Source organism: Phoca vitulina, unplaced genomic scaffold (assembly GCF_004348235.1).
Source record: "Phoca vitulina isolate PV1807 unplaced genomic scaffold, GSC_HSeal_1.0 scaffold8, whole genome shotgun sequence".
NCBI classification, from domain to species: Eukaryota; Metazoa; Chordata; class Mammalia; order Carnivora; family Phocidae; genus Phoca; species Phoca vitulina.
The window spans coordinates 43,901,998-43,920,647 of NW_022589711.1; the positions used below are offsets into that span (position 1 = coordinate 43,901,998).

The following is an 18,650-nucleotide window of genomic DNA, read 5'->3' on the forward strand; positions in this document are numbered from 1 at the left end:
TGGCCCTATGCCCTAATGGCCATGCTTCACAGAGGGACGTACGTGGGCTGAAGGAGGAGGGACTCACATGCAGAGTAGTAGTCAAAGATGGGGTCCTTGCAGAAGGACTTGAAGCGCCACGTCACCACGACATCCTGGAGCTGGGCGGAGGTGGTGTAGTCACATTTGAGGACGATGGAGGCAAACAGGGTGACATAGCGCTCTGTGTGCTGGACCGTCACCAGCAAGGACAGGCACCCTGCAGCCAAGAGCAAGAGACAATGCTGAAGGCAGACTATGTCTCTGGGAAGTGACCTACTTCTGTTCATGGGGTAATAAAAGCAATGCCAATAAGCAAACACACTGGCTGACTAGTTGGGAACTGGCAGGCAGAGTGGGAGGCAAAGACCACACAGACACCCTGGGGGAGATGGGGGAGAGAAAGAGCAAGGATGACTCGCAAGGATCTTGTGATCCATTGACAGTGTTAACACGTTCAACAACAATAAAGAAACTATATTAAAAGAAGGCCTACAGACAAAGCACTGATTTCCAAGATCTATAAAGAACTTCTCAAACTCAGCACCCAAAAAACAAATAATCAAGTCAAAAAATGGGCAGAAGACATGAACAGACACTTCTCCAAAGAAGACATACAATTGGCTAACAGACACATGAAAAAATGTTCATCATTAGCCATCAGGGAAATTCAAATCAAAACCACATTGAGATACCACCTTACACCAGTTAGAATGGCAAAAATTGACAAGGCAAGAAACAACAAATGTTGGAGAGGTTATGGAGAAAGGGGAACCCTCTTACACTGTTGGTGGGAATGCAAGTTGGTACAGCCACTTTGGAAAACAGTGTGGAGGTGCCTCAAAAATTTAAAAATAGAGCTACCCTATGACCCAGCAATTGCACTACTGGATATTTACCCCAAAGACACAGATGTAGTGAAAAGAAGGGCCATATGCACCCCAATGTTCATAGCAGAAATGTCCACAATAGCCAAACTGTGGAAAGAGCCAAGATGCCCTTCAACAGACGAATGGATAAAGAAGATGTGGTCCATATATACAATGGAATATTACTCATCATCAGAAAGGATGAATACCCAACTTTTACATCAACATGGATGGGACTGGAGATTATGCTAAGTGAAATAAGTCAAGCAGAGAAAGTCAATTATCCATATGGTTTCACTTATTTGTGGAACATAAGGAATAGCATGGAGGACATCAGGAGAAGGAAGGGAAAAATGAAGGGGGGGAAATCGGAGGGGGAGATGAACCATGAGAGACTATGGATTCTGAGAAACAAACTGAGGGTTTTAGAGGGGAGAGGGTGGGGGGATGGGTTAGCCTGGTGATGGGTATTAAGGAGGGCACGTACTGCATGGAGCACTGGGTGTTATACGAAAACAATGAATCATGGATCACTACATCAAAAACTAATGATGTATTGTATGGTGACTAACATAACATAATAAAATTAAATTAAATTTAAAAAAATAAGTAAAATAAAAAGGGGAAAAGAAAAAAGAAGGTCATATAGTGAGCTTGCCAATACACGTATATATTTTTTCATGTTACTTTCTTTTAAAATGTTTCCCCACTTCTTCAGGGAAGTTCAACAGGCCTATGAGGCCAATCAGGTCTGCCTTCAGCCTTTCTCTGCTGCCTCATCTCCCTTCCAGGCCCACCTCACACTCAGGGTATCAGCCACCCTGAACTTGCTCCATTCCTTCCCTTGGCAGGATCACCATCTTCTCCAGGTCTTCCCACGTGTAGACCTCTTGGCTGGAGCACTCTCCCAGAGCACCAGCCACCACTCCCTTCCCTTCACGAGGCTAATTACTATGTATTCCTTAGGTCTTTAGCAGCACCCTCACCTCCTCCAGAAGCCTTCCCTGACTGCAAATCTGGGAGAGGGGTCTCCTGTGTTTTCCCAAAGTGCCTCTTGCCCTCGACGCAGGACATTTCACATGCCTTGGTGATGGCCAGTTAACTGCAGGCTCTGAGAAAGCCAGCTGAGTCTGTCTCTGACTCACCGTTAAAGCACAACCTCACAACTGTACCTGTCACCTCCTTGGCACCCAACAGATGTTTGTTGCATAAATAATGGACTGAAGGACCAGGGATCCATTAACGGTAGAAACTGGCAGTACAGGCGGTCAACATGAGCATAAAATAAATAAAAATGATCAGACTGCGACAAATTTTATTACGAAAGACTTGAGGGCGCCTGGGTGGCCCAGTTGGTTAAGTGGCTGCCTTCAGCTCAGGTCGTGATCCTGGAGTCCCAAGACTGAGTCCCGCATCAGGCTCCCTGCTCAGCGGGGAGTCTGCTTCTCCCTCTGACCCTCCCCCGTCTCATGCTCTCTCTTTCTCTCTCAAATAAATGAATAAAATCTTTAAAAAAAAAAAAAAAGACTTGAAGAAATTAAGAATTTTTCTTTTCTCTTTTTTAAGGCTCCTCCCTAGCCTCCAAAGCTACAAACACACAGCTCCAGGTCTGCCTTGATGAGGAACCCAGTGGCACAGAAAGTCAGGTGGCACTTTGGCATGGTCAGAGGTCCACACATAACCAACATCTTAGAATGTTCCTATGTCAAGATGGTCTCTAGGCCAAGTTATAGGGGCTCTTCTCGTGGGAGGTTTAGCGCAGAATAATAGTACTCAAACTTGAGCATGTGCCACCGAGAGGACTTGTAATGGCCCAGATCACTTTCAGGAGGAGTTTCTGATTCAGGGGGACTTGGGTGGGGCCCAAGAACTGACATTTCTAACAAGTTTCCAGGAGATGGTGACACTAACTGCTCTCTGGGTACCATGCTTTGAGAACCACCAGTGTGGACCGACAGGCTTGGACTCCGATACAACTGGGTTCAAATAAAACTTCACTATTTATTTGGACATTGTACAAGCTATTGACTGAGTTGTTCCCCCCCCCCCCCAAGCTAGGACTGCAGATTATGATAGTAGTAACCTCATCAGGTCCGTGAAAGGATGCAATGAGATAATTCACTTCTGGCAATTGGCATGGTGCCTGGTACATACGCTGTTGTGTTAGTGTCAGGGTCTGAGTCTGAATCTGTTTCCCTCCTCCTTTCCTCTATGATGAAGGCCAAAAAGAAAGGGGTTCAAGCGGGGGTTCTCTCCAAGGGAGTTCTCAGGTGGACCAGCCTCATTTTGACTGAGATACACTCACAAACACAAACATTTAGCCCCCACCCTCACCCCTTACAAAACAGCTGGGTGGGCCTGGCTCGAAGGCCACTGCCACATGGTTCTGGATCCTGCCTCATCTTCGGGACACAGCCCTCATAAGATAGTAAGCTGTGATTATGATGGGCACATGCACCCACTTTTCTCACGGCCACAGAGAAAGATCAGGGTGCTGCTCAGGACAGGTCCTTGCCCCCAGAAATGACCCAAACTGTCTCCAGGGCTGAGCTGAAATGAGGATGTGCCTGTGACAGGCATGCTGGAGAGAGGGCCTGCAGAAATATGGGGGAGACCTGTGGGTGGGGAAGACTTCATGAAAAAAGAGATATAAGCTGGGCCCTAACGCTGAAGTAGGATTAAGATTACACACGAAAAATAGGAAGAAGGCAGAGAAACTCATAGTTTCAAGACAGAAGAAAAGAGAAGCAGCCCTTATCAGGAAGGGGCAGTTACTTGGGGAGCCTGGAGGGAACCGACCCCTGGCTTTATGGGAAACAGAGGGATCAATAAGGAAGGACTGGTGGTAGTGACTGGGGTTGGGGAGACCGGGTGGAACCCAAATCTCACTGAAGCATCTATTTCTAGTTAATGGGTAATCACTGAACACTTTCTGTAGAGTAATAGGGCAAAGGTGGTTTTTTTTAGGAAGACTGTTGACTTCCTCATCTAGTTATAAAGATCATCATTTTGAAAATGAGCCTTGAGTAGTTTGGGGGGGAAAATAGCTGCTGTCTCTGCCAGCTATAAGATTCCTGGAAATTAGTCCAATCAGAATGGAAGAGCCGGTGACTAGCATCTCAAGCCTAATGTGGATTGTTTTGTAATCTGCTTTATTATTTTTGCCTCTCCACTCTCACCATCCCCCCTTGCTTTTTTCCAGAACTGACCTGAAACAGACCTTGGAGCTTCCGCCCAACACAGCTTTAACTGAAGAGAAGTCACTATAGGTAAGCTTTTAACAATGACGAGGATGGCAATGTCAACACTAGCTTATTCTGCTCAGTAAATATATGGATTAGAATAGAGATTAAAACACCTATTTATGGTCTAAACAAAATCCTATACTCACACCGTACTTTCAAATATTGTCTTTTACACACTAAATATGACCCCTGGGAGTAGACAATCAGGGCCATTTTGCACACCACAAATCTGAGACTGGAAAAGATGAGTGGCTTGTCTGTGGTCATTCATTTTCTAAGGAGGTCAGAGTCAAGATTCCACCCCTGAGCAGTGCTCTCTCCACTCTGCCCGGTTATTCTCTAAATAAAGGAAAATGTTTGGTACTCATTAGCCTGCACACAATTGGAGTGGAGAGACAGGCGACAACTGGCATCAGTCACTCTGGTACTGTGATTAACAACCTACTGTTCTTCATTTTGCTGAACGGCAGTTCGACATAAATAGCAACTTATTCAAAGGGCGCTAGTTAACATATTTGTGTAGAGGTGAGAGGGCAAGTTTGCTGGGAGTCAGAGAAAGGAATTCGGTTGGAGCTAGGAGTTGCTCTGGGGGAGCTTTGCAGATTGCTGAATCTGACACTCTGAGGGAGGAGAATGGGGACAAGGGTGATCACCTTCATTACCAAGTCCTCCCTCAGCAACCCTTCCATGAATGCCTTTATTATGGCCAATACACACCTGCGGTGACATGACTCACCTTTACCAACGTCAGCACTGGCTTTGCCACCTGGGTACTATTCTTTCATCCTCTCTTTGAATTCATCCCTTCAGTGAATTTCAAGCCTCGAAATATGTCAGGTTCCCATGATTTTGACCCTACTGAGCTTACTCACACGCTCTCCCGGGGTCTGCCAGCCCCACAGCAACCTGCCCAGCTCTCAGACCTTCATCCCTGGCCTTCCACAAGAAGAGCAGGGAAGAGTCCCAGGACAAAAGGTACCGGGCAACCAGCAAACCTCTCTCCCCTTAGCTCAGCTGTTGCTCTGGATCTCAGCATCTACTGTATGCCAAGTGATATACACACACTGTCTCTAATCCTCACAAAACCCCCGGGGGTGGGAACAGTCCTACTCATATACATGGGCAAAGGTTTAGAGACTGTAATAAGCCAAGCCCTCTCAGCTTCAGAATTTGGTTTTGCTGGACTTTTGGTTTTGCACGTTGGGTAAACATGATCTCTCCCACGCAGGCAAGCTTGACTTTCAAAGTGGAAGTTTGGTGCTAGACTCAGAAAGCAGGAGGATTTTCCAGATTGGGAGGAGGATAGCCCATCTCAAAGGCAAAAACCTCCCATCCTTCTTGTCCTTTAGCCTTGGACTTCTCGGTAAAACTAACCACATTGGGCATGCACACTATTAGGCAGGTAAAGTTTTCAAGAAGAGACTAAGAACAGCAGAATCTGAGCTGAAAAGAGGAACAGATTCAAAAAGGTAGATGTCCTTTTGGATCTGTGCTCTTTAAACTGTCTTCAAATTCTTATATTGTCTTTCTATTATTTTTTGAGGGGAGGGGGAGGGGCAGAGGGAGAAGGAGAGAATCTTAAGCTCGGGGCTCAATCTCACAACCCTGAGATCATGACCTGAACTGACATCAAGAGTCCGATACTTAACCTACTGAGCCACCCAGGTACCCCTTTCTATTCTTAAATTTCCTTCATCCTGTGGCATCTCTTTCCCCTCAGCTAACTGCCATCTGATTTCCTAAATATCTCTATCATTTTCTTCTCAAAACTTTAATTCTGGAGACTGACTTCCTAAGTTCAGATTCTGTCTCTACTCCCCCACCAGTTAAAAGACCTGACAAGTTATTTCCAAACTACAGTTGCCTCTTTATATACAAAACTGGAATGATAATAATATTTCCCTGATAGGTGTGTCTGGGTGGCTCAGTTAAGTGTCTGACTTGATTTTGGCTCAGGTCATCATCTCAGGATTCTGGGATTCAGCCCTGCCTCGGGCTCCCTGTTCAGCGGGAAATCTGCTTGTCTCCCTCTCCCTCTGCCCCTTCCCCCACTCACATGCACATGTGCATGTGCTCTTTCTCTCTCTCTAAAATAAGCAAATAAATCTTTCAGTGTTTATACCCCACTCCCACACATATGTGCACGTGCTCGCTCTCTCTGTAAAATAAGCAAATAAATCTTCCAATGTTTATACTGAATAAATCTTTCAATGTGTATATCCACAATAGCCAAAATATGGAAAGAGTCCAGATGTCCACTGACAGATGAATAGATAAGGAAGATGTGGTGTGTGTGTGTGTGTGTGTATGTGTGTGTAGTGAACTATTACTCAGCCATCCAAAAGAATGAAAGCTTGCCATTTGCAATGATGTAGATGGAGCTAGAGTGTACTATGCAAAGCAAAATAAGTCAGTCAGAGAAAGACAAATATATGATTTCACTCATATGTGGAATTTAAGAAACAAAACAGATGAACATAGGGGAAGGGAAGGAAAAATAAAATAAGATGAAAAGAGAGAGGGAGGCAAACCATAAGAGACACTTAATTCTAGGAAACAAACAGGGTTGCTGGAGGGGAGGTGGGTGATGGGAAGGGGTAACTGGGTGATGAGCATTAAGGAGCGCACTTGGTGTAATGAGCACTGGGTGTTATATGCAACTGATAAATCACTAAATTCTACCCGTGAAACTAATAATACAGTATATGTTAACTATATTGAATTTAAACAAAGAATTTAAAAATAAATAAATAAATAAATGGGAGGGGGATAAAAGAAAAAATAAATAAATCTTAAAAAAAAAATACTTCCCTGATAGTGTTGTAGTAAGGATTAAATGATATAATAAATGTCCAGAATTTAGCAAAGAGCCTGGGACATAATAGCCACTGAATAAACATTAGCTATTATTTGTATCATTTGTACTTATCTTGCCCACCTTAGAGATTGAGGTCAATTGAGAACAGCAAATAAAAGTATTTTAAAAGAATTAAAACGATACAAATGTTATTATGCAGCCATCAAAAAAAACTGAAATCTTGCCATTTGCAACACCATGGATTGAACTAAAGGGTATTATACTAAGCGAAGTAAGTCAGTCAGAGAAAGACAATTATCATATGACCTCACTGATATGAAGAATTTGAGAAAGAAGGCAGAGGATCTTAGGGGAAGGGATGAAAAAATGAAACAAGATGAAACCAGAGAGGGAGAGAAACCATAAGAGACTCTCAATCTCAGGAAACAAACTGAGGGTTGCTGGAGTGGTGGGGGGTGGGAGGGATGGGGTGGCTGGGTGATAGACACTGGGGAGGCTATGTGCTATGGTGAGTGCTGTGAATTGTGTAAGACTGATGAATCACAGACCTGTACCCCTGAAACAAATAATACATTATATGTTAAAAAAAATTAAATGATACAAATGTAAACTGGCATTCAAAGCTTTTAAAGCTGCGTCACTTTGCACCCTGGCAAACCCATTCAGTTTGTCTCCTCTGAAAGAGGGAGGGAAACCTGTCATTTAAGGGTGGAAACGTAACTTCAATTGAGATATCGGAGCTCATGGGAAGAAGGGAAGGAGAAGGGGATTCTCTGTTTCCTACCATGAAGTACTTTCCAAGACGATGCCGTTGTGCAGCGTGGGGACTACATCCCATATTAAAGTCGAAGGAGAACATACCAACGGAAGAAGATTATCTTTACCATTAAATGCTATGTGTTCCAAACACATGCATATCTTTGTATATTTCTTTATTCAGTCTGCCTTCCCTGTGTTATATCAGATTGGGCAAGATGTTTTACAGTTTCTAGAATATTTTATCCATATAACACAGGGACATAGCTACAATTTTTTTTTTTTTTTAACTAAGAACTGTTTTCAGGGGACTGAATGGCATTTCCCCTCCTCTACACATGAAGGCTCCTGCCTGGAAGGGAGTGGCAGGCAGAGGGATAGCAGGGTCTTTCCAGGCAAGGGGCAGTGGCCTGGTGTTAACTCCTGATAGAAGGTCTCACTTCTTGAATGTTTTTCACATATCCAGGCACCTATGCTCCACTAAGCAGGTCACAAAAAGTACACAGGTCTAATCCTATCAGAGTTTATGTCTGAGCAAGCTATCTCCCCAAGTATATTTGCCATCTGTACTTGTTACATTTCCTTAGATAACAGTGCAAATATGAAAGGAATCAAGTGGAAGAGGGAGAGGCCGTTGAGTGTGAACCCAAAGTAAGGGATGGAGAGAATTAGGAGAGGAGGAAAGGCGACAAAGAGTAGTGCGCTGGGGTCGGGGAGGAGTTATGTCTATGTATTCCATGTTGAACAAAGGTCTGGTGTGTGCTACTCTGTATTGCGCTAAGCATGTGGCTACTCTGGGGAGGAGACTCATATAGACTGAGCACTTGCTATGTTGTTAGCCATGGTACGGGGTGCTTTCTTATATAGTATCTCATTTAATCTTTGTAAAACACCCATGAGATAAGCCTTATTTTATGTCCATTTCATAGATGAGAAAAATCCTCAGGGGGGTTAAGTAACTGGCTTAAGGCCTCACAGCTAGCGCTGGCCAGCATGCCCTGTGTGTGGTAGGCATTCAACATCTGCTGACCAGAAGAACAAACGAATGCACACAAGACAGGCTAAACTGCCTGGAATAAATTTTAAGCACTCTAAAAGTACAGAAAATAAATAAAGTTAACCATCTGTAGCGTGGTCAGACAAAAAAACAAAGTGTGTTGCAGGGGAGAGGAAGTACCAGCGCATGCCCACACCACTGGGGAGAAGGCTCCCCGAAGTAGTGAGGCCAGAATGAGTGAGCCTTGAAGTCCAGACAAAGAGCTTTAACCCACTCTTACAAGCTATGGAGATCCTGTAGAGGTGCTTGGAGGATTGGAGTGAAGGTGGGAAAGGGGAACCCAGGTAGGTAACCTATCATCGACGAGACAGAGACAGTAGCAGACCTCAAGGCAAGGAGATGGTTAAGATGCTTAAAATAGGCTAGTGTGAGGTTTATCACCTGGAATAGAAAAGAGGGCACAGATCCTGGGATTAAGAAACAGAACATGGTGATTAACAGGGTTTGGGAAATGAAGAAAGTGTCAAAACTGCCTTCCTCTGACCCCATCTTACCCTCAGATTTAAAGATTGAAAACTACAGAAATAAAGACGAGGGGCGCTTGGGTGGATCAGTTGGTTGAGAGTCTGCCTTCAGCTCAGGTCATGATCCCAGGGTCCTGGGATCCAGCACCGCATCAGGCTCCCTGCTCAATGGGGAGCCTGCTTCTCTCTCTCCTCTCTGCTCCTGCTCTCTCTCGCTATCTCTTTCGCTATCTCTGTCACTCAAATAAATAAATAAATAATCTTAATAAAAAAAAAAGAAAGATGAGAGAAAGATGACACATGATCTAAGTCTTCCTAATTCTTAAAACACACCCTTTTATTTCTCCCCCCCGGACATGATGTAATACAGTACTGGGCTGAAAGAAACCCAGGCAGGCGGTACATTAATTACCCAGCATCTCATTCCACGGCATCGTTGTTGGGGCAAGATGTTTAATAAAAAGCATTTAGTTAGACATCCAAGAGGCAATCTATTTCTATTTCTGCATACCAGGATTCAATTAGACAAAATAAACTTGCTCCACGGTATGAAACAGGGGAAAGAGCCATGGACTAAAAGCAAGGATGCCAGGGTTCTGGTCTCAGCTCTCAAACTAACTCCATTGTGTCAACCTAAGGCTCGTGACCTCCCTGGATAGATTTCCTTATCTGCAAAACTGGCCCAGAGGGGAAGACAGACAGGGACTGGGTATGATTTGTACTTGAGTTTAGCAGAGCCCTGGGATTCTGGTGAGGTATGTCAGGGGCCCCATGGAGGTAAGGAAGGAGCTAAGTGGGCAGCTCCCATCCACCACCCACACCCCCCTCAGCCTGAGAAGCTCCACTTTCCTATCCACTATATTGGGGATTGAGATGTCATTCGGTTTTCAATGTGATCCCACACTTTACCCTCACCACCAAGGGAAAATTACTGGACTATATGCTCTCTAAGAATCATGTCCCTTAGGAGTCAGCTGGCTGATTTCCCAAAGAATGATAATACAAGTTGAGAGCTGCGTGAATCTGTAAGTTAACACCACTCTATAATCTTAAAAAAATTCACAGAAGTGCCAATGAGACACACCCTTTTAGGATTTGAGTGGAAAACTAAAGTTTCATTCCAGGAATAAACTTTGAGGCTGGATGGAGGTAACCAGAACTATTAGCCAATCATGCAAAAGGCTGTAAGTACTTACTTTAGATTATCTTCATGTTTTGTTTTAAGGAGTAAGTATCACTTGTGTGCTAAAATTTTCTTTTTAAAGAAAAATACTCTGAAGTACAAAAACAAACCAACCAAAACTCTGACAAGTGATCTGCCCACAGCTCAGAGCACAGGGACTGTGGTAACTTCCCAGGACTCCCTGAGCTGAGAGGCTTCATCAGGGCCTCTGGTCACACTGACCAGCTAGCCAGTACCCAAATCTGACCTAATTTCACTAATGACCCACACTTTACAACTGCAGAAACTTGGATGCTCACCAGAAGGTTGGGTTAACTCTTCTTTAGAAACAGAAGAGAATGGGGTGATGGACCAAAATGAACATACTCTTGGGTTTTCCAAAGTTCATAATGCAATTTGCAGCAGATCTTGAGAAAATCAACTTACTGGATTTTTCTATTTCATGGTAATTTGGGGACTATTTTCTACTAATTTAAATGTTATTAAAATAATATATGATGTCAATTTGTTATTCTTTTATCCAGCATCGTAATGGGCTTGTGTGTGTGCACGTATTTTTGTTTCTGTTTTATAAATCTTATCTATGTGTACATGTCACAACATAAACTGTATTTCTTTTTACAGTGAGAACTGTAAAAAAAAGTTTGAAAAGCACTGCTTTGGCAGATACTGGAAGTGAGAGAAGAAATTTGATTTTCAGTTTGATCTTAGAGAATTTTAGGAAGTTTGGTCTAAAAATAAAGAGATGGGGGCGGTGGCGAGGGACCCAATATTTCCAGTGATGACCATTTTGTAGATGCTGTGCTTGATCTCAACTCACCCAACATGAGTTGGCCTTACAGGGGTGGGAGGGTGGGAGGTGGGAGGGGCTCATCAGGAATTTTACCTGTTTTCTAGATGAAGAGAATTGAAGTAATTCCTCTAAAGTCACAGCTAGTAAGAGGCAGAATCTGAATTTCAACCTGAGAGTCCATCTGACTTGACTATTAATTGCAATTTCTTAGCTATAGGGGAAGGAGGAGGAGGGGACACTTAAATTGTTTCTTTAAAGTTAGCTCTAAAAAATCCTCCTTGGGTCTAAATCATGAGTATCATTATCACCATGGCTAACATTCATTAAGCCCTCACTTCGTTTCAGCCACTATCTTAAGTGCCTTAAAAATCTTCATTTCACTTAATCCTCATAAAAACCTTGAGATAAGTACTATCATCATCCCTGTTTACTGCAGGCTTTCAGCAGTTCAGTAACTTGACCAGAGTCACACAAACATTCTGGATGCAAAATCCAAATGCATATTAAATAGCTGAATGCAGCTTTTTTTTTTTTTTTTTTTACATTTCCTACACACATTCGGGGAAAATATCTGCTAAAGTAGTTATTTCCTCTCAAAGTGTTAGAGTCTGAAGAATTGAAATGTCAATTTTGCACCTATGAAATAAAAGTGACATTAGATGTTCACTTAGGACTTTTTTTGAATTCACCATTCTCTGGTTCTAAAATAGGTCATGCAGGTAGGTTTCCAGTTAAAGAATGGCAGGAAACACGGCAGTCTGTATAATTTTACCACTTCAGCATCCTGGTACTAACAATGCATGGCTGGTTCCTGAACAGTTGGAACTCCATTTTCTAAAGCCCCTGTCCAGGGACGCCTGGGTGGCTCAGTCGGTTAAGCATCTGCCTTTGGCTCAGGTTATGATCCCAGGGTCCTGGGATGGAGCCCAGCATCAGGCTCCCTACTCATCGAGGAACCTGCTTCTCCCTCTGCCTGCCGCTCCCCCTGCTTGTGCTCTCTTGCTCTCTCTGACAAATAAATAAATAAAATCTTAAAAAAAAAAAAAGTCCCTGTCCATTTAGCAGTCTGCTTACTATTATACCCTTTGGTCATAATCAATGTATTTGAAAAATGTTCAGTGTTCAATATTCTTCATAAAAGTCAAATAGCTTTTAAAACATTATGCTGATGATTTAAGGATTAGGGTTTATATCCTAATAAGATTTTTGTCTGTAAGGCTTCCTTTCTTATTCTATGACCTGGATGGTGGCTGGCTACAAAGTCCTAATCTGGGGATGGGGTGCTAGGAGGCAGAGGTGGGAGTAGACCTCCATTTTCTTGAAAAGGCAGCTCAAGCAGCTTCAGAAATCCCTAGCTGCTGTGGAATTTGAGCTAAACACATAAGGCAAAGGAGAGAGGACTGTGAGAAGCTGGGATGTTTAGGATTTTGCTGTCACAGTCTAAGTAGGTAACTGCTCTGGTGGAATTTCAGGCACTTCAATAGGTGAGGTTTAGTCCATTTCCGTGTGTATCATGTGTCCAACATCTACCCTTGTCAGTTTCAGATAACTGATAGGACACACAGCCCCCAGAAAATGGCATGAGCCACAGGATCTTAGGAATACTGATTTTCCAGTTTTCTCACCCTTTTGCAATTCTCCACCTTTTTTATTCTCAGCATTAAGCTTAAGCTACTGTAGAATCTTGTCTGAATGAGATTTAGTTACGTCCGAGGGGTTTTCATGTCCTATCAAGTTGGTAAAAATGAAATTCTGCCCACACCTTCGTATTACATCTTTTCCCTCAGAAAAATACAAGACTCACATTAGTCTGTGAGCAAACTGAGCAGACTTCCCACTGACAACTTAGAGGTAAGAGGGCAGTTATTCCTAAAAGAGGGGGTGGGGAATGGTAAAATGAAATACAACAGGACAGAATTTCCAAGGGAACTCATACCGTTCTGTTTGCAAAGTGGCACTACATGGTAATTGAAAGGGGCTGCAAGCCCTGCACAGTCACTCCGCTGTCCTTTCCTACCTAATTTTATTCCTGCAGATACACACTCCTGTCACATTTCCAAGAGATACACCGAGACACAAAAACCATGCTTTCCAAAGCAGACAGGGTGGGAGGGTTAAGAGAAGGGGGGGGGGGGGGGGGTTGGGCACCTGATGGGGAGAGAACTGAGGAAGGGCTAAAGTTAGGAAAGTGGGTGGATACAAAGAAAGTAGAAAAAGATGACACTGAACATGATGAGCAAAAAGACACATGGTTCAGTCCTGTAAAATAGGTTCTGAATCATTTCGAACATCCCATGATACTGAGGACGCGTTATAACCTCCCAGGAGCGACATAAATGCATTTCCGTCACATATTGAAAACCTAAAAGCAAGCATCAAATGAAAGGGCAAAGTAATGAGGGATCAAAAGAGTGGTGCTTCCACGTTTATCAGCGCAGCTTTCGAGACCAAGAAGTGCCTAAAGACTGCAGGAGGGAGGCCCAGAGGCTCTGGGTTTCTTCCTTAGTTGCACCTGTTTCGGAAGGACCTGGGCTAAGAAAAGAGGAAAACAACAGGTTCCCTCCCACAGGCAGAAACTCGAGCCTGTGCCAAGAGCTACCAGAGCGCGGCCCAGGCCTCCACTGGCCTGCCTGTGACCAGTTCTGCAAGGCCAGGCAACAATGGCTTCCTGTCTCCCTGGGCCCAGGGTGAGACCCAACTTTTTCCCAAGGCTCACCTGCTGGGAGCCCGGTGAAGAGCAGCAGCCAAGGCGCAGGCAGCTCAAGGCCCATGCCGGCCGCTCTCTGGCCCCTACCAGCTCAGGGGCTCGGGGGGCACCGCGTCTCTCTTCAGCAGCGGCCGTCCCAGGACGCGCCACTTCTCCGAGGAATCCCTCCGCTTTCCCCTCTCTCGGCGCCGGGCGAGCGGAGGGCCGGCCGCGGTCCCCGAGCAGGTACTGCCCCGGCTCATCCCCACCTGAGCGCGCCGGCGGCTCCGCCTCCCGGCCCGCGCGCCGCCCTTTCCTGCTCCGCCCCCCATCCCGGAGGACCGTGGCCACCTTGCCTAGCGGCCAGAGCCTCCTCCCCAGGCTGCCAGGTAATTCGTCTCGCTGGAACCGCGTCTCTTGCCACATCCCTCCCGCCTCTAGAGAACGTTACCATTTTTTCCCCCGCAGAAGTTCTCGGGAAATCTTATCCCTAGCAAACTTCTTCCCCTCTTTGTAGAATTACGTGGATATAACTTTCTGGGGTGTATTTCCTACGTTATCTTTCCATCCCCTCATATATGCTTGAAAAACTTTTTTCCCTCACTAAAAACACACCAACATGAAGTTTGCACATAACGTCTGCTCAGGTTTTCTAGAAACTAAAGATGTACAGTATAAACTAGAGAAATAGATTTAATTTTCCACAAATATTAAAGTCATAGATGCTTATTATAGAAAAGTTAGAAAAATATAAATTATTGGAGATAAACAAATCCTGCTCCCACCACTCATAGTTAGGCATTGTTAGTGTTGATGTATTCCTTGTTCTTAGTTTCCATCCTGCGTGAAGTGCAGCTCAGCAGCCCCTCACTGAGTCAGCCCTCCCAATGGCAAAGATTCTAGGTCTCTTTGCACCAGGCCAACTAGGATATAATCCAGTCTCTCCTTCCTTGGTAGCAACCCACGGGGAGGGATAAAACACACCTGCCTTCAGGAACCAACCAACCAACCACATGAACTCGGAAAGTCACCTAAACTCTGGTCAGTGTAAATAGCAAGTGTAAGGTGTAAGCAAGCAAATAGCAGGTGTAAATATTTTATACACCTCTCCCTTATCAGGGATTATTCATTGTGCTCTCTCTCCTAGCCACCATCTTTTTCCTAGAGAAAAGAATTACAAAGATGCATTAAACACGGTTTCCGCCCCTCGAAGGAAGCTCCCATTCTCATCACTGCCCTTGGAAGGCAATATTATTTCTCTTAAGTATATCTCCTGACCTGCTCTTCTGTGAAGGGTTCTCTTTGTTAGAGCTACTGGTGTCCCCCATCTCACTTCCTCCCAGAGGAACATCCTTGTCCTGAAACTGATTGGAGGTCAACCCAGTCCCTTCTCCCAATTTCCCCTCTTCCCCCTGAGTCTGGCCTCTAGTTCCCCAATTGGGCCTCTCCACTTTAAATGTTTTTCCTGTAGCCTCTTCTCTTCAGGAAAGTAGGAAGTAAATTCAGGCAGTACATGGCCAAAGGCAGATGGTACAGTATGTTCAGGGGCCTTTAGACCTTCCACAGTGGGATCTCAGCATAGCAGCTGAAGCAGGATATGATGTGTGGGATGCTCCCCTAACCCCCTCCAGAGACTGTGCACTTTGCTCCCAGGAACATTGTATGTATTTGAGTGTTTGTGACCCTGAGGGATTTGTGTGGCCCCTGGATTTGTAAATTGCTCTAGACAAATTTTCAATCTCAGTCTAAAAAAGTATGAGCCCTCTCTTTCCCAAACCTACCTCCCATGGCCCTCAGCCCTTGTTTTGATATAAAGGTCATTTTAATACTCATCGGAAGCCAACATTTCTCCATGTTTATTCCATGGCATGTTAATAAACAGCATATAGAAAAAAGGCTCTGTGACCAAATTCAAGAAATGCTGGATTAAACTAAATGAAACATTTTTGCAGCATTTCTCAAGCCCTTAGAGTGCTACTATACATTTGAAATTTCTTCTTTTTTTAAGATTTTATTTATTTACTTGACAGACAGAGAGAGAGAGAGAAAACACAAGCCGGCAGAGCGGCAGGCAGAGGGAGCACAAGCAGGGGGGAGGGGCAGAGGGAGAAGCAGGGTCCCCGCTGAGCAAGGAGCCTGATGCAGGACTTGATCCCAGGACCCAGAGATCATGACCTGAGGTGAAGGCAGATGCTTAACCAATTGAGCTAGCTACCCAGGCGCCCTTACATTTGAAATTTCTAAGGAAATAAGTCATATAGCATTTTTCAGCATTTATTCAACCCCAAAGCCCTTTTTCTTACACATATCTTAGGGCAGATGTTTCATGGAACATATTTGGGGAAGCCCTGGAGGTCTAAACCCAACATAACTGGAGGCATACATTGAAGGCTTCTATAGGAACAAAATATGACTTTTACAAAGGTTATTCCAAGTGCAGTAAAATTAAAATGGCCTTATTTTTTCTTGGGATTACTCATTCAGTTGAACATCTAGCTCTTGGTAGATGGAGTGAACACATAGATTTCTTGGAGTGAACACATAGATTATATATTTCTCTGCCTACTACATGCATCTTTTTCGTTCACCACTTATATTCTGTACCAAGCAATGTTCTAAGTGCCTTATATGCATTACCTCATTACACTACTACAATATATATAATAGGGACTGTTTTTCTATTATTATCAATTCCATTAATAATAATGTGGCAGCTGAGGTACAAAGCGGTAACTCGCCCAAGGTAACAAAGCTGGTAAGTGGTGGAGTTATGAATCTCAGTGAGGCAGTCTGACTCCAGGCCTTCTGCTGTTAGCTTTACACCATACAGTCTCACCTAGGTATGCCTCGATCTGAATTTACAGCTAGTTGACTCTATCAGCTACTGTAGTTTGTCTCCACATAGATCATTTAGCTCTCCATGAAGTAAAACTCTTCCACTACTGTGAGCTTTCCTGGACCAGTTATTCTGTCAACATGTGCCCTTGGTTCAGTAAAGATTTGGTAAGAATATACATTTGGCTCAGAATAACAAACAGTTCTTTTATTGCTCAATATAGAAGTTAAAATCACTTGACCTGCTGATAGGGACTGAGATGAAGCTGTCTCCATATACAAAGTAACAATAGGTACCATTTATTAAACACTTATATCGTGCTAGGCACTATTCTCAGCACTTTTGTATTAACTTCAATAATTCTCCCAACAACACTGAGGCAGAGATTATTATTGTCCCCATTTTACAGCTGAGGAACTTGAGGCACAAAGGTCCAGTTACTTACCCAGGGTCACCCAGCTTGTAAGTAGCTAAGCTGAGACGCACATTAAGGCAATCTGCCTTCAGAGGACACACCTTTTATTACTACCCTAGCCATACTGTGTTTCTTTGTGTTCACTCTTCCAGAGTCTAACCACAAAGTACAGAGGTTATGGTTTCATCATTTATAACCACACTTTCTAGTTAAAACTGACGATAAATGTTACTGAATACCGTGTCTCTATATGCATGTGCATCTCTTCTTAAGAATAGTGTGATATTTGTACATCTAACTGTGTATTTATCAAGAGTGAAAGAGAGAGGGGCACCTGGGTGGCTCAGTCAGTTAAGCCTCTGCCTTCAGCTCAGGTCATGATCCCAGGGTCCTGGGATCGAGCCCCACATTGGGATCCCTGCTGAGCTGGGAGTCTGCTTCTCCCTCTCCCTCTGCCTACCACTCCCCCGGCTTATACTCTCTCTCTCTCTCTCTGTCAAATAAATAAATAAAATATTTTTTTAAAGGAGAATGAAAGAAAGAAAATAAGCATGTAAGTAAAAATACTGCTCCAGGCAGTTAAACCTAAAGGGAGGCAAAAAATGAAAGTAGCTAACTGATGCCACATTTGGAACACATCTTATTCATTTTGTATGTCTGGCATCTAGCATAGTACCTGGCATATAGGTAGTACTCAATAAATATTGTTGAGCTCTTTATCCATAGTTCCTGAAAGAAGTGACATGTGAGCTGAGTTTGAAAGTGAACAAGACTTTGCCAAAGCAATCCAAACAGAGAGACTATGTTCAAAAATCATAGCACCAGGGATTAGCACAGCTGAACTATAAGAACTTCAGTTTTGCTAGGGCAAGGTGGGGAGTGGTAAGAAAATATGTTCGAGAGCCAGGGTAAATAAAGGGCCTTGCATGACCAGCTGGAGAACTAAGACTCCATACAGTAGACAATGGGGAAGCTGTGAAGGGTTTTAAGCTGGGTGAGGCATGATCAGACTTGCATATTAGGAAAATAAATTTGACAGCAATGAGAAGAATGGTAAGCAAGAATTGAGATGAAAGGTGGAAGGTGAGTTAGGAAACTGTTACTGTGGTCAAGATGGAAATACTGAGGGCTCAACCCAGTCATTGGTGTTGAGAGTGGAGAAGAGAAAATACTTTGGCAGATACTTAGAATGTGGAATTGACGAGACTGATGGTAAATTAGATGTGGGAATTGAGCGAAGAATATAGGTTTCTGATTTTTGAGTCTGTGTGGATGGTGATGCCATTAAAGAACACAGATATATAGAAAAGTTTTGAATCATTTCAGACACATTGCACCTGAGAGAATAGTGGAATATCCAAATGAAACTCCTCTGGATGTTTGGACACCTTTATTAAGTGCAATTGATTGAATGAGGTTAGTAGGAGCTGCATGCTTGATAAGGCAGGTCTGGGTCAGTAGGGACTGGGAGACCTACTTTTTGGTCAGTGGGATATAACCCAAGATACAG

The 18,650-nt window shown here is 43.8% G+C and overlaps 1 protein-coding gene across 1 annotated transcript in view; it reads right to left on the bottom strand.

The window, feature by feature from the left end:
* ILDR1 (immunoglobulin like domain containing receptor 1) overlaps window positions 1-14,160 on the bottom strand; it is a 32,512-nt gene extending 18,352 nt beyond the window's left edge. The window contains exons 1-2 of the mRNA XM_032406657.1: window positions 13,920-14,160; window positions 68-238 (exon numbers count right to left, since the gene is read on the bottom strand). Of these exons, the coding sequence (XP_032262548.1) occupies window positions 68-238; window positions 13,920-13,974 (226 nt within the window). The 5' untranslated portion in view covers window positions 13,975-14,160. The remainder of the gene's footprint in view (window positions 1-67; window positions 239-13,919) is intronic.
* Window positions 14,161-18,650: the final 4,490 nt, after the last annotated feature.